The sequence below is a fragment of the Sus scrofa genome, chromosome 12 (assembly GCF_054392235.1).
Source record: "Sus scrofa isolate SSC_HxYL_T2T_F1_AM1 chromosome 12, Sscrofa_HxYL_maternal_Yorkshire_Landrace_v2.0, whole genome shotgun sequence".
Taxonomy (NCBI): Eukaryota; Metazoa; Chordata; class Mammalia; order Artiodactyla; family Suidae; genus Sus; species Sus scrofa.
In genome coordinates this window covers 38,888,558-38,903,761 of record NC_139394.1, presented here as the reverse complement: position 1 = coordinate 38,903,761, position 15,204 = coordinate 38,888,558, and the positions used below count along the sequence as shown (strand labels likewise).

The 15,204-nt window shown below is 50.6% G+C and overlaps 1 protein-coding gene across 2 annotated transcripts in view; it reads right to left on the bottom strand.

Moving 5' to 3' along the window:
* Positions 1 to 14,815, bottom strand: part of LPO (lactoperoxidase) — a 29,150-nt gene extending 14,335 nt beyond the window's left edge. The window contains exons 1-8 of one of the 2 annotated variants that reach the window (XM_021067272.2): positions 14,733 to 14,815; positions 13,415 to 13,504; positions 9,015 to 9,092; positions 7,142 to 7,229; positions 4,701 to 4,861; positions 3,155 to 3,272; positions 2,595 to 2,724; positions 1,652 to 1,858 (exon numbers count right to left, since the gene is read on the bottom strand). In XM_021067272.2, coding sequence (XP_020922931.1) covers positions 1,652 to 1,858; positions 2,595 to 2,724; positions 3,155 to 3,272; positions 4,701 to 4,861; positions 7,142 to 7,229; positions 9,015 to 9,090 — 780 coding nt within the window. In that variant the 5' untranslated portion in view covers positions 9,091 to 9,092; positions 13,415 to 13,504; positions 14,733 to 14,815. The remainder of the gene's footprint in view (positions 1 to 1,651; positions 1,859 to 2,594; positions 2,725 to 3,154; positions 3,273 to 4,700; positions 4,862 to 7,141; positions 7,230 to 9,014; positions 9,093 to 13,414; positions 13,505 to 14,732) is intronic. The other variant, XM_084983134.1, reaches the window with a different exon arrangement.
* Positions 14,816 to 15,204: the final 389 nt, after the last annotated feature.

Here is a 15,204-nt window from a genome sequence, read left to right as displayed (position 1 = left end):
AAAAAACCCACTAGATAATGGTTAAAAAAGTGAGGTCGTCCTCTAAATAGTACAGGATAGATCTGCCAGAAGTACTGTTGAGTGAGAAAAGCATGCTGAACAACATATATAATGTGATATCCTTTATGGAAAAAACCACGGGGTGGCCCTAAAAAAAAGCAATCAATCAATCAATAAAATTACTTATTTTGGACCCACCATGTGCTGGCTTCTGTCTACTTTATCTCACTTTGGTCCTCCTAAAACCTTGGAGGAGAGAGAATTCTGTCCCACCTTACACATGGGCTAACTGAGGCTCAGAAAGGTGAAGTAATTTACCCAAGAACTTGAAGACTGCAAGGGAAAGATGTTGGATTCAGACCTAAATTGACCTGACGGAGTTCCCGTCGTGGCGCAGTGGTTAACGAATCCGACTAGGAACCATGAGGTTGTGGGTTTGATCTCTGGCCTTGCTCAGTGGGTTAAGGATCTGGCGTTGCCGTGAGCTGTGGTGTAGGTTGCAGATGCAGCTGGATCCCACGTTGCTGTGGCTCTGGCGTGGGTTGGTGGCTACAGCTCCGATTCGACCCCTAGCCTGGGAACCTCCATATGCCGCGGGAGCGGCCCTAGAAAAGGCAAAAAGACAAAAAATGAAAAAAATAAAATAAAATAAATTGACCTGACTCCACAGCTCGCGTTCTTTATACCACCACACACAGCCTTGATTTGACTGAGTGAATAAATCACTCTCTACCTGTAAAATCCATGAATAAGAAAAAAAAAAAGGTGCACCACGGCAAGTCCTGTTCCCTTCCGGATGGAAATGCCCACAACTCCCCGCTGCTCATTCCGACTCATCCATCAGAGTTCAGCTCTGGGAGGAGCCTCCCTGGACCTCATGATGACTTAGAGCAGCCATCCAGAACGTTTACGGTGGATAAAATAAACCTCCTGGAGATTCTGATGAAATACAGACTCTTTCCCAGGGTTTGGGATGAGGCTTGAGACTTCACATTTCAAAGAAGACCTCAGGTGATGCCAGGGCCCCTGGGCCAGGGAGGTAGGCAGTCCTCCCCAGAGCGTCCCAATTTTGCCATTAGTGGTTATTTGTCCGTGTCCCACACAGGCTCTTTGTTCTTGAGGGAAGGGACAGTGTCTTGCTCAACTTTGACTCCCCAGTGCTTGGTGTCCTGCCTGGCACGGAGTAGGTAAGGAATATCTATTTACTAAATAGATAGGTGAGCAAATGAACAGATGTGTGAGGCTTGGGAAGCTGACAGATCAGCATCAAGAGAGCGACCCAGGAGTTCTCGTTGTGGCTCAGTGGTTAACGAATCTGACTTGGAACCATGAGGTTGAGGGTTCGATTCCTGGCCTTGCTCAGTGGGTTAAGGATCTGGCGTTGCCATGAGCTGTGGTGTAGGTCGCAGACACGGCTCAGATCCTGTGTTGCTGTGGCTCTGGCATAGGCTGGCGGCTACAGCTCCAATTGGACCCCTAGCCTGGGAACCTCCATATGCCGCGGAAGTGGCTCTAGAAATGTCAAAAAGACAAAAAAAAAAAAAAAAAAAAAAAAGAGATTGACCCAGAGGTCTTGGCTGACGGGCTGGGAATGGCTGTAACACTGGGGAGGTAAGGGCTTTGTCAGGGACCCGAGGCTGCAGGGACCTACCATGATGGGAAAACAGTTGTCTCCCTGGATACAGTACTCATCGCACTGTGCTTTGGAGTACTCGCTGCTCCCCAGCTCTGTGTCGGGGGCAAAGTCCAGGTCGTGGTCCACCACTTGACCCCACTGCATGAAGAGCAGAGACCTGTTTTGGTCCAGAACATCCTCCTCATTCAGGTAGCCGGCAATCTTGTTGGATACCTCACGGGCCTGCAGTTGGAGGCAGGAAGACAGGGAGGAACAGGAGTGCTGAGGATTCAGTCAACTGCAGTTTACTGAGTACCTACGATGTCGCAGGTACACTTCATGCTCATGACAAGCTTCTGATGTGGGTGGCATGACCCCCATTTTGTCCCCAAGGTAACTGAGTCCTAGAGAGGGGAGGTCCACTTGCCAAGGTCCTCCAGCAACAAAGGGCCAGGTCTGTACGACGTCAGGGCTTCAAGGCCAGTGCCCTTTCCCCTCGGGGAGGGAGAAAAAGACTGGCTGTCCCTGAAGTAAGTGCCACGGAGGTGCCAAGTGTCTGGGACTAGGAGAAGGTCTCTGGGGAGGGCCTGCCAACTCAGATGAGGCCAACAGATAGGACCTTTAGGGAAACAACAGCTGATGCACTCCAGGGGCTGGGGAAGCGCAAGCTCGAGCACGATGGGTCAGGGAAGCCATCTGCCTGGGAGACCCCAGGGTACTTGGCCTGTGAGCAGCTGGGGAGTGACCATCACGTGACTGGGCGCCGGGAACCGGGCTCTGCTGCCCCCGTGTGGCACTTTGGGGAACAACACCAGGCAGCAAACCCAAATCTCCATTTCTCTCCGGATGCGGTTCCACCGCGCACCTTCTGTCCTCCCACCCATTTCTTCTTCTTCTCGTTTCCTTCTTCCTTTCTCCAGTGACTCCCATCCTTCACCTGCCTGCTCCGGGCTCGCCCTTGCCCCGCCCCAGTCCTCACCAGAGGGACAGGGAAGCCGTTCCGCGTCTTCCCCGGCGTCCAGCCGAAGGGCAGGGAGAGCCCATCCTCATACTCTGCCGGCAGCCAGCGCGCCAGCGCCCTGTTGGCGGCGCCCAGAGCTGGGTTCCTCCTAAAACAGCAAGACCGACTCTCAGCCTCCTTGGCAGCTCCGCTCCGGGGTCTGCTTCTCCTCAAACCCCAGGGGCTTCCCCTGGGGAAGGACTGGGAGCCTCTGCCTCAGAGCAAGGGGACGCCGAGGAGGTGCCTGTCAAATGTGGGGTGTGCGGACTACTCCCACCTCCGAAGGCGCGGGGCTCCTCTGCCCTGGGGAAAGGTGCTGCAGTGGGAAACAGTGGTCCCTTTAGAAGATGGGGGAGTTAGAGGGGTTCCAAGAGAACAGATTCTGGTGGGACTCTGGTCTGGGAAGGTAAGGCAGTGGCAGTTCTGCGGGCAGTGCCCCAGTGGGAAGCCCCTGGCTGGCTGGGCAGGTGGGCGGGGCTCGTGAGTGGGGTGCGGTGATTGGGCGAACCTGCCCCCTACACCCACTCGTGGCCACTCACCTGTTATTACAGTCTCCCGTGATGGTGCGGTAAGGGCTGTTCTCATCACATTTCACCATAGGAACTGGTGCATCACAGCCCACCTCCCAAGAAAGCGCAGTCAGGTCCAGGCTGGGGTCTGAAAGAAAAGGGACACCAAAGGGGCTGAGTTCTTTCTCTATTCTGAAGCCACGAGGGGAGGTTCTTTTTTTTTTTTTTTTTTTAATTTTTTATTCATTTATTTTTTTCACCAGGCCCAGGACATGTGGAAGTTTCCGGGACCAGGGATTGAACCTGCACCATAGCAGTGACAATGCTGGATCCTTAACTGCTAGGCCTCCAGGGAACTCCAGGAGGTTCATTTTTTTCCTTCTTCTTTTTAGGGCCACACCCATGGGCATATGGAATTCTCAGGCCAGAGCTCAAATTGGAGATACAGCTCCTGGGCTATGCCACAGCCACGGCAATGCCAGATCTGAGCTGCAGCTGTGACTTACACTGTAGCTTGTGGCAACGCTGGCTCCTTAACCCACTGGATCCTTAACCCACTGAGCAAGGCCAGGGATCAAACCTGAGTCTTCATGGATCCTAGTGTGACTCATTACTGCTGAGCCACAACAGGAATTCCGGGAAAGATTTTTAAGTGAGGGGGCGCCATGGTCTTGGGAGGAGTGACATAGTGGGGAGCTTTAAGCATCAGAGGCTTCCCACAGAATAGAGAGATCCGCTAATGCCCTAATGCCACCTCTGCTCCATCCTGGGGCCTGCAGGGAAAGGGAGGCAAGGGGAATCCAGCTCTGGGGGCTTCTTCAGAGGCCTCATCTGCAGAAGTTGGCACCAGCCGAGGATCAAGCCCCAGCATGTTTTGAGTCTCAGAGTCCAAAATCCTCCCTCCTTCTCCCTCTTTTGTCCTGGTGTCCTTCTTTAGGAACTTTGAAATCTGCTCAAGTCCTAGGCCAGGTACCTCCACCCACTTGATATTTTCCCAGGGAGAAGCTGCAACTTCTTCCTCTGGTCACGACCAGTTGCCTTCCTCCACAACCCTCCATGAGCTGTGACATTTGGTCTGGGGTGGGGTGGAGGGGTGGGGGAGGTGGCGGTCAATCCATCAGCACATTGTTTCAGCTCCGCAGTACCCAGGACATTTCATCACCTGTGACAAAATCCCAGTAAATCCCTCCTGACACCGGTGGCTTAAATGTCCCCTTCATAGGAGGAAGTGGTGACACTGTGGTTTGGGACAGGGAACCTGTGTTTATTGACTTTAGTCCTTCCTCTGGGCAGAGGCCTTGCAGATGATGTTATAACAAAGGGCATGAATGTGATGTCCCCTCATGGGGAGTTGGAACTGTCCCTTTCTCTGAGAAAAAAAAAAAAGAAATGAAACCAAAAGGAGCATTGGCCGGGCTGTGCCTTCAGCCCCTCCTTGCTCTGCAGGTTTATGAGTCTGAGGGAAAGAGAGGAGGAGACGCTCAATAGGAAACGCAGCTTTTGGGGGCTTCCGCTTCTCCTGTGGGGGGATGGCCCCTTCCTGCGATCGGTGGGCATCCGAGTGGGTTTTCTGTACCTGTGACGTTGGTCTGGGTGGCTTTCTGCCGCAGTCTCTTTAAGGACTCCTCCCACACCTGCCCGTTGCGGATGGCCGTGCGGGTCCGGCCCTTGGCATGCTTGAGATATTCGGAGAGTTGTCGGGTGGTGGGCGCCTCCGTGCTCATGGCAGTCTTTAGCCTGCAGGGGAGAGCAACGGGGGTGTGATGACGGTGCCCGGGCTCTGACCCAGTAGGAGGGGGTGGGGTGCCCTGGGTAGGGAGGAGCCACGGGGGTGGGGGCAGCACGCAGGAAACCACCACTTCTGTACCCTGGGGCTCCTTCCTCAGCTCTCCTCTGATGCCCCTGGAAAAATCTCCTCTGGGAGGGGAAAGCTACAGTGTGCCCATGTTACCTCTGCTTCTGAGGGAAGGTAGGCAGATGGAGAGGACGACTTTCTGAAAAAGGATCAGAGGGTGGCAGCTGTGCTGGCTGCTTCTGAATCCGTTGGGGAACCTTAAATATACCTAAGTCCCAGGAGGTACTGATTCAGATCTAGGAACCCCCCGACTCTGGAGCTGGTCTCTCATTGAGCCTCGTGGACCAAGAATTTTAGAAACAACATGCCTTTGGGCCTCCAGTTCTCCCCCGAAAGCTTCCTGAACTACATCTGGTCCTAGGGTTAGTGCGTCTTTTTTTTTTTTTTTTTTTTTTTTTTGTCTTTTAGGGCCGCACCCGTGGCATATGGAAGTTCCCAGGCTAATAGTCATATCAGAGCTATATCCTCCGGCCTACATGCAGCCACAGCAATACTAGATCCTAGCCACGTCTCCGACCTACACCACAGCTCACCGCTATGCCAGATCCTTAACCCACTGAGTGAGTCCAGGGAGCAAACCTGCGTCCTCATGGATACTAGTCAGATCCATTTCTGCTGAGCCACGATGGGAACTCTTGAGCTGATCTTTACGGCTCTCAGACTCAGAGATTCTGGAAGTGGCTCAAAAGGAAAATAAGCCGTTTGACTGCCTTTGGTTGCTGTTGCAAGGGGCATCATGGCCCAGCGGCCCAGCCTGTTGCGGGTCCAGTGTGGTAACCACCAACCACATGTGGCTATGTACATGGAGATTTAAAGTGAAATACAGTTGAAAATTCAGTTCCCGCGTGACAGTGGCCATATTTCAGTGCTCAGCAGGCACATGTAATTGGTGGCTCCTGTATCGGACCTTGAGTTTGAGCCCTGGTCTTGCCAGGATTGGTTAACAGCTGTGGGAGTTCCCATCATGTTTCAGCAGAAACGAATCCGACTAGCATACATGAGGACACAGGTTCGATCCCTGGCCTCGCTCAGTGGGTTAAGGATCCGGCATTGTGGTGAGCTGTGGTGTAAGTCACAGACGCGGCTTGGATCCTGTGTTGCTGTGGTTGTGGCTGTGGTGTAGGCCGGTCGCTGTAGCTCCAATTTGGCCCCTAGCCTGAGAACCTCCATATGCTGCGATTGCAGCCCTAAAAAGACAAAAGACGAAAAAGAAAAGGAGACCAGGCTGCTCTCTGATTGAAGGGCTTCCTTGGCTCACCCTGCCTCGTGCTCCCATGAAATGATTATTTTTGTTTGTCTGCCTCTCTAGCCCCAGTATGGGCTTCCCAAGGGCAGGAACCCAGCCTGCATTGCTTATTTCAGGAAGCCCAGCTCCTACACATGTTGGGAGGGTGGCTGACTCTGCCGGTGCCTGTGCTGGGCAGGTTTCCCAAGGGCCTTTTTTTAGGGTTGGCGTGCTTGGCCCCCCAGCTGCCCTGGGTGCAGCTGCTGAGGGCTCACACCCATCGCTTTCTTGGGCAGTTGCCTCTGAATTGCCCAGTGGGACTGCCTGGCTGGAGGAGCCCGTGAGTCACACTATGTGCTAATCCTCCCCTTGCCCAGCCTGCAGCAGGTCTGGCTGTTGTCAAGGAAACCTCTAGCAGGTGTAAGCTCTGCTCTCCTGCTCAACGTAGGACAGGCTCTGAGGTGCAGCCTAACCTCCAGATCTCCCTGTGGGGTGAGCTGAGGCCAGACCCTAAAGTGCACCCCCACGTAATGCCTATCTGGCCTTGCCGCCCCCTCACACTGCCACAGCTTTCCTGAGAGTGTGTCCCCAGAAGTCCCCTGCAGGAGAATCCAGGTCTCAGGTTCTGCTTCCAGGGAACCTGACCTCAAATGAAGAACCTCTACCAACCGGCTTTCCAAGGCTCTATAACGCATGACCCAACGAATCGCTCTGGCACGTGGAAGAAAGTGCTTATGGGATCTGATGAGACATCCTCTTCAAGGTAACTTAGAGGCTGAGGAGTTTAGGAGCTGTGGGCTGTTGCTCCTTCTTGCCCCATGCTCGCGGGTGGGGGTGGAAGGGCAGGGTGTATCATCGTTCTGGGTCATTGGCTTGTCAGGACGGGCTTAGATTTGCCTGTTGTGAACAGGAAGTTGTGTGTGCGTGTCTCACCCACCTGGTCCGGGAATCCAGGAAGGCCTTGTTGACCTGGACCTTGGCCTGATTCACAGCATCAGAGATGGCAGCAGTGCTGGGGGTCTGTGCTTGGAGGGGGAAGAGCAAGAAGCAGGGTATCAGACACCCTTCTTTGGAGAGGCCCTTTGCTCTGTCTCCCTCTTTCTGTGCCATTACCCCCACCCTTCAAAGCTGAGCAGGCAGATCAAGATCAGGAAACATTCACCGGGAGGAAAAGCCTGGAACGGGAAGAATACGCTCTGATCCTCAAGAAGAGGTCAATAATCCTGGCGTATGGTCATCCTCGGTATCCACGGGGGATTGGTTTCAGGACCCCTGTCCCCAGGAGGCTCAAGTCTTTTATATACATTGTGTAGTATTTGTATATAACCTATGAACATCATCCTGGATACTTTATTTTTTTTCTTTTCTTTTTCTTTTTTTCTTTTCCCACTGTACAGCAAGGGGGTCAGGTTATCCTTACATGTATACATTACAATTACGTTTTTTCCCCCAAATCCTGGATACTTTAAATTATCCCTAGGTTACTTCTAACACTTAATGCAATGGAAATATCATGTAAACAGTTGGCAGGAGTGAGGGGGTTTTTTGAGGTAGGAGAGATTTCTGGAATCTTCTTCCTTTCCTTCCCTTTCTTTTTATGGCTGCAGTGGTGGCACATCGAAGTTCCTGGGCCAGGGATTGAATCCAAGCTGTAAATGCAACCTATGCCGCAGCCATGGCAACACTGGATTCTTTAACCCACTGCACTGAGCGGGGGATCAGACCTGAGCCGCTGCAGTTGGTTTCTTAACCCACTGCGCCACAGCGGGAACCCCACTGGAATCTTTTTACAAAATATTTTCAATCCCCTCTTGATGGAATCTGCTGATGCTGAACCTAGAGATACAGACGGCTGCCTGGACCAGTGATCGGATTAAGAAGGTGTGTAACCACTCAGGTTGGCTCTGGATACTGCGCCGTGGGGATTTTTTGTTTGGCTTGGTTTGGTCTAGTTCTTGGTGAGGCTGGCCCGTAAGCAAGTCCCATGATCACCAGGAGCCTGAAGTAAGGAAGGGGAGGAAGTAGAATAGAGGTGGGATTCCTTCGTCCTGGAGCAGGGGGTGGGCAGGGGGTGGTCTCTGAACAAGGAGAGTGTAGTGGCTTCATGCTCCTCTGAAACGCATGTCCAACTGGAACCTTAGAATGTGACCTCATTTGGAAACAGGGTCTTTGCAGAGGTAGCTAATTACAATGTAGCCATAGAGGGGTAGGATTAGAGTGGGCTGGTAATCTGGTGGTCTTATGACAAGAGGAGAAGACAGGAGTTCCCATCGTGGCTCAGTGGTTAACAAACCCGACTAGCAACCATGAGGACGTGGGTTCCATCCCTGGCCTCGCTCTGTGGGTTAAGGATCCAGTGTGGCCATGAGCTGTGGTGTAGGTCACAGATGCAGCTTGAATCCTACATGGCTGTGGCTATGGTGTAGGCTGGCAGCTACAGTTCTGATTCAGCCCCTAGCCTCCATATGCCTTGGGTGTGGCCCTAAAAATACAAAAACAAAAAACAAACAAACGAAAAAACCACAACGAGAGGAGAAGACGGACACAGAAAAGAAGGCCACGAGAAGATGGAGGCAGAGACCGAAGTGATGCAGCTGTAAGCCAAGGATGGCTGGGAGCCACTGAGGCTGGGAGAAGCGAGGAAGGATTCTCCACTAGAGCCTCCAGGGAAGCGTGACCCTGCCAACACCTTCATTTTGGACTTCTAGCCTCCCGAACGGTAGGAGACTATATTTCCACTGTCTTACCCCACCCAGGTTGTAGTCATTTGTTACAGCAGCCCCAGGAGGCCAGTGCACGGTGGCACTTACCTTTTGTAGCTGATGCTGCAGCCTGGAACAAGGCCAGGGAGGCCAGGAGGACTGGGAGAGGGAGAAAGACCTGCATCGCTGAAACGAGACCAGGGATCGCAGTGTGAGCCTTGTAGCGTCACCGCAAGTGGGACCGAATCACAGAAAGAGGATGGCAAAGCAGCAAAAGCCCAGAGAACACCCTAACGTGGGAACAGAGGAAGGGGAACCACAGCGACTAACTAAACAGCCACCATGTGTGCAGGCCCATGGCAGGTTCTGGGAAATGGAACGAGGCAGCGGTGGAAGGATAGAACTCGGATCTTGGGATCAGGAGGTCCTAAGCTGCCGTTTTGCAATTGCTCTTATTACCTCTGTGACTTGGGCAGTTACTTAACATCTCTGAGCCCCTGGCTTGATGCATGCGGGAGTTGGATCAAGTGATCCAGGATGTCTGAATCTGTTCTGACAACCTGTGGCCCAAGATCCTGTACCTGTCTTGTCACCGGTGACAAATGCTGTTACCAAACCTGGAACATGTCTCTGGAGTTGCCCTTCCTCCTTCCCTTCAGGGTGTAGTGTTTCCTGAAAGCCACCCTCTTCTGGCCCAGCACCAGGGGAGTGGGCCCCAGAAACACACGCTCAGTGCAGCACCCTGCCTCAAGGAGCCAACTGGATAGGAACACACGAATGAAAGTTGGGACAAAACTCGGAGCTCCCCAGAGCTCATCGCTGGGTCCCAGGTGGCTTGGAGAGATTCCCAGTCTGAGGTGAACCCCTTCATCCTGAGCTCTAACTCTGGATCTAGATCATCAGAGTAAAATCGGGCAGCTTTGATGTTTGATAAGGATTCGGGGGCTCAGAGGGTTCATTAGGTTTGATGGAGTAGATCCAAAATATCATTTGGTTCTTGCTTTTCTAGGGCCACACCCATAACATATGGAAGTTCCCAGGCAGTGCCAGACCTGAGCCCTGTCTGCAACCTCCACCATAGCTCACGGCAATGCTGGATCCTTAACCCGCTGAGCAAGGCCAGGAATTGAACCTGCATCCTTATGGATACCAGTCAGGTTCCTTACCACTGAGCCACAGTGGAAACTCCCAAATTATCTTTTTAAAAATTCTTTCCCCCCCTTTTTTTGGCCACACCCATGGTATGTGGAAGTTCCCCAGGGCAGGGAATGAACACGTGCCACACCAGTGACCCAAGCTGTGGCAGTGACAATGACAGATCCTACACCCACTGCACTGCAAGAGAACTCCCCAAAATGTCTTTTGAGGCGTTCCAGTCATGGCTCAGTGGTTAACGCACCCGACTAGTGTCCATGAGGACGCGGGTTCCATCCCTGGCCTTGCTCAATGAGTTAAGGATCTGGCATTGCCATGAGCTGTGGTGTAGGTCGCAGATGCAGCTTAGATCCTGCGTTGCTGTGGCTGTGGTGTAGGCCAGAAGCTGTAGCTCCGATTACACCCCTAGCCTGGGAACCTCCATATGTCATGGGTATGCCCTAAAAAGACAAAAAGACAAAAAAAAAAAAAAAAAAAAGTCTTTTGAGGAGATTCTGGGAGGCCTCCGCAGGGTGAAGACAGGACGATTGATGAACATCCAGGTTAAATTCTTCACGAGAGGGCACAGGTCCTCCCTACAGTGTGCGTTCTCGGGTTCGACTCCAGAAACCTCCTCAGATTGGATGCTCCTTCATAACTCCTTGAAGTTCCCTAAGAAAAAGTCGAGGTTCTGGAGCTTTGCCTGAGAGACCAGCCAGGTGGTCTTTCACTCTCCAGAAAATCTCCAGAAAAGGAGAACTGAATATCTGAACCCGGTCATTCTGGCCTTCCTCAGACTCCCTTGGTCTTTCTCTCTGACTTTTGATGATGCCTCTACTAATTTTTATTTATTGGATGTACTTTTTGTAAGCAAACATTGAGCAAAAAAAGCAAAGTATGGATAACTACCTGTCTAGCCAATATTCTTCCTAGCACTTTTTTTTTTTCTCAAGAAGGAATCTCAAAGAGCCTGACTCCTCAGTGGGCTCTTGTCCTCACACCTCTATGGCCCCGAGTAGAAACACAATCCATCTCTTTGTGATTTGAGGGACCACTGAGTCGGTAGAAAGTTACCCTTTCAAGCAAAGATGGTGGTTTTGGAGTAAAGCGCATCACTGATATTATTTTATTTATTTTTTTATTTTTCATTTTTGGCTATGTCTGCACACATCACGCTGAGCCACAGGCGTGACAGTGCCAGAGCCTTAACCCACTGAGCCACCAGGGAACTCCACTCATTGATATTATTATTTTTTCTTAGGCCTGCATATGGAAGTTCCCAGGCTAGGGGTCAAATCGCTCAGAGTCTGGGCAGCCTCTGTGACCTACACCACAGCTCACAGCAGCACTAGACCCTTAACCACTGAGAGAGGTCAGGGATCGAACCCACATCCTCGTGGATACTAGTTGGGTTCGTAATGCACTGAGCCACAATGGGAACTCCATTGATATGATTTTAAATGGTGGTAAAAACACATGACATAAAACTTACTGTCTTCCCCACACAGTCCAGTAGTGATCAGTATATTCACAATGATATACAACCAGCTCTCTAAATGATTTCATCTTGCAAATTGAAATTCTGTACCCACTGAATACCAAGTCTCCATTGCCCTTCTTCTCAGCCTCTGGCAATCACCATATGATTGGTTTTTTTTTTTAAAGAGAGCTGATGGGCACATATGTATTTGTTATGTTATTCTTTCAGTGTCTCATGTGTTTCATGATAAATCAAAAACAAAAAGGGAAAGCTTAGTCTATAAAAAATGCATCCTCTGAGATAGACTGAGGAAGAGAAATGTCATAGACGAAGAAATAAAAGTTGAGGAGTTCCTGTCGTGGTGCAGTGGTTGACGAATCCGACTAGGAACCATGAGGTTGTGGGTTCGATCCCTGGCCTCGCTCAGTGGGTGAAGGATCCCGAGTTGCCGTGAGCTGTGGTGTAGGTTGCAGATGTGGCTCGGATCCTGTGTTGCTGTGGCTCTGGCGTAGGCTGGTGGCCACAGCTCTGATTAGACCCCTAGCCTGGGAACCTCCATATGCCGGGGGAGTGGCCCAAGAAATGGCAAAAGACAAAAAAAAAAAAAAAAAAAAAAAAGGAAATAAAAGTTGAGACATCTGAACAGGGAAAAGTCCTTAGATGCTCATTTCTCCTCTTTTTTCCTTGGAACCCTCTTCATGCTCCTCTCACTGAAAAGTGATGAGGGGGGAACCTCAAGGCCAAAGCTGAATTATTTTGCACACCTCAGCCATCCTTCCTGGTGTGTGTGAGGAAACACATGGCACAGAAAGTGGAACCAAACAAACACAAGTTCATGGCACTGGAAAAGGGGTGTGACAGGCTTTCCCTACCTACGAATCACCTGGGAGCCTCATTAAATGCAGATTCTAACCCAGAGGGTCATAGAAGGGGGCTGAGGGCCTGTAGGCCCAACCCCTCAGGTGGTGCTGATGCGGCTGGTCTATGGACCACACTGGGGACCACGACCTCCCAGAGTCTGGCTCTCAGACTTGCTGAGAAGTCACCGGCGGCAGAAAAGCGTTTCCGTAAACAGTGAGCGCTCTGTGGAGGGTGTTGAGATGAGCCAGAAAGAAACCCAGCAAACTCCCCATCACCCCCAAGAAGATTCTCTTTGATCTTTTGAGTAGTTCCAGCATCAAGTGGAAACATGAAGAAGAGAGAGCTCTTATCAGGCTCTCTATAGCAGAAAAAATCCACTTTAGCCATGGGATTTGGGATACCCAACTACATAAAAAACATTATGATTCAACCACTCCATCCTCCCAAGATAAAGCCCATCTAAATATCGCTGCAATTCATGAATCCGATTGAGACTCAAGTATCCACAGGACACGGCAGCCACCTGGGACTAGATATTCAGGGCTAACTAGATGTTCAGGTCTGCTGTAGAGAGCATGAGATGCTTCCAACAAGATGAAGAGCTGAGAGCCCTGGCTTAGGGAACCCTTTAAAACACTGCAAAATTTCCACTCTAGAGTTCATATCACACCGTATCCATCTCAAGAATACCATACAGGGCATCGCTCTGTTACTATGTCCCCCCAACTTTCCGTGTGACCTGGATGCATCCATCCTGGATGGATGACAGGTCTCCAGTCCCTGCCATCCCTAAGAATTGATTCTATGACTCGGTTTTCAGACTCTGAAAAGCCCCCTCGCCCCACAATGGATCCAATCACATGCTCCTGTCCATCTAACAAGGATGACCTGCCAGAGGGGCAGCCAAATCTGGCACCAGAAAATGCCTGGTGAAGATAAGTCCAAATCCAGTACCAAGCTTTCTAGAAGCCTTTAGGACATTACATTATCACCTTTGCAGAAACCAGGAAAGATTCAGGTTAATGGGTCTTACCTGCCAAGCGCCTTGGGCTTCTGTGGCAACCAGGGGAAATCCTGTGCTTGGAGGAGCTGGTCTTTTATACCGTCTATCAAGACTGTGTTTCTGGGAAAGGCCAAGAGGGGAAGATTTTGAGGGACTGATGTGGCTTGGAGGAGACACTCAGGTTCAGCGGGAAACACCCTGTGACTCTAGGCAGATGCACGAGGAAACAGCGGGATGGCAGGAACGGATCATCTTTTATACCTTCTACCAAGAATTAATTTTAGGGAAAGGCCCAGAAGGAAAGATTTTGAGGAACTGATGTGGCTTGGAGAAGACGCTCAAGTTCAGCGGGAAACACCCCATGACTCTACGCAGATGCACGAGGAAACTAGAATGCCAGGGATTGGTCTGTACAATATCACTGATCCTGGATGAAGCAAATTCTCTTCTTCTCATTTTCCAGGTTAAATAGCATTTTCCTGCTGCAGTCATGGGAGACAAAACTCCAGTCTATGGGCTGGCGTGTCCCTTGTATGCCTTTCATGAATAGCTTTTTTTTTTTCTTTTTTCTTTTTCTTTCTTTCTTTTTTTTGGGGGGGGGGGCATACCCATGGCATGTGGAAGTTCCCTGATCAAGGATGGAACCCGTGTAGTAGCAACCCCAGCAGGTGCAGTGACAAGGCCAGAACCTTAACCTGCTGCACCACAGGGTAACTCCAGGGACCTGGATAACTCTCCAAATTAGGAACAATTAAATGACATTCTTCCCCATTCACTAATTCACTGCCCTTTGAGCCCCCCTTACCTTTCACTCAATCATTGTGGAAGCCAATAGATTCATCTTTGGGATTTAAAATGATTTTCAAATTTTTTTTGTGGGGGGGGGCAGTCAAGATTTCAGACTACAGCTCTTTATTTTGGCCACCAGAGAAGTGAGAAGAGTCCCGGACTTATCATCAAGGATATAAATTAAACCCCTGCCTCTGTCATTGTATGGCTCCGGACAAGCCACTTCACCTTGTGGTGCATCATACACTCTAGTGGCAAAACTAATAGTTGGTTGAGCTGATTACTAGGATTTTATAACTTCGTACCTTCTAGCCGTTGAAAAAACACCAATATCCAGGCATGTATTGATTGAAAACCCAAATATGTTCTATGCCATCAAGTTCATAGATCCATACACAAGGCAACAGGAAGGTTCAAAGAAAACGAAACTTCATGAAAGTGTATTTTGCAGACAGTCACGTTAAAACATACGCCTCTTTATAAAATTATACTTTGGGTTGAAAATACTCCGGAGGACTGTCAGAAATTCATCATCCCCAAACCAAGCCCCTGAATTTACCTTCCAAAAAGTGATTCTCCTTTTCTCCAGCTGATGGAAGGTGGTTAGCAGCTGCTTCTCCGGCAATGAATCCAGGCAAATGAACTGGCTATCACAAAAGAGGGCAGCAATCCAGGAGAGGTGATGAACTTCAGGCTCTTCTTGTTTGCTTGGAAAGGCATTTCTGCTTCTCGGCCAAGTTTGTCCCTGAACTTTGAAGCAAGCATGCTTCTCCAGGCACTTCACTTTTTTTTTTTTTTTTTTTTTTTTTGGCTTCCCAGGGCCACACCTGCGGCATATGAAAATTCCCAGGCTAGGGGTCAAATGGGAGCTATAGCTGCCGGCCTACGCCATAGTCACAGCAACACAGGATCCGAGACGTGTCTGCGACTTACACCATAGCTCACAGCAATGCTGGATCGCTGACTCACTGACCAAGGCCAGGGATCGAACCTGTGTCCTCATGGATACTAGTTGGGTTCGTTTCTGCTGC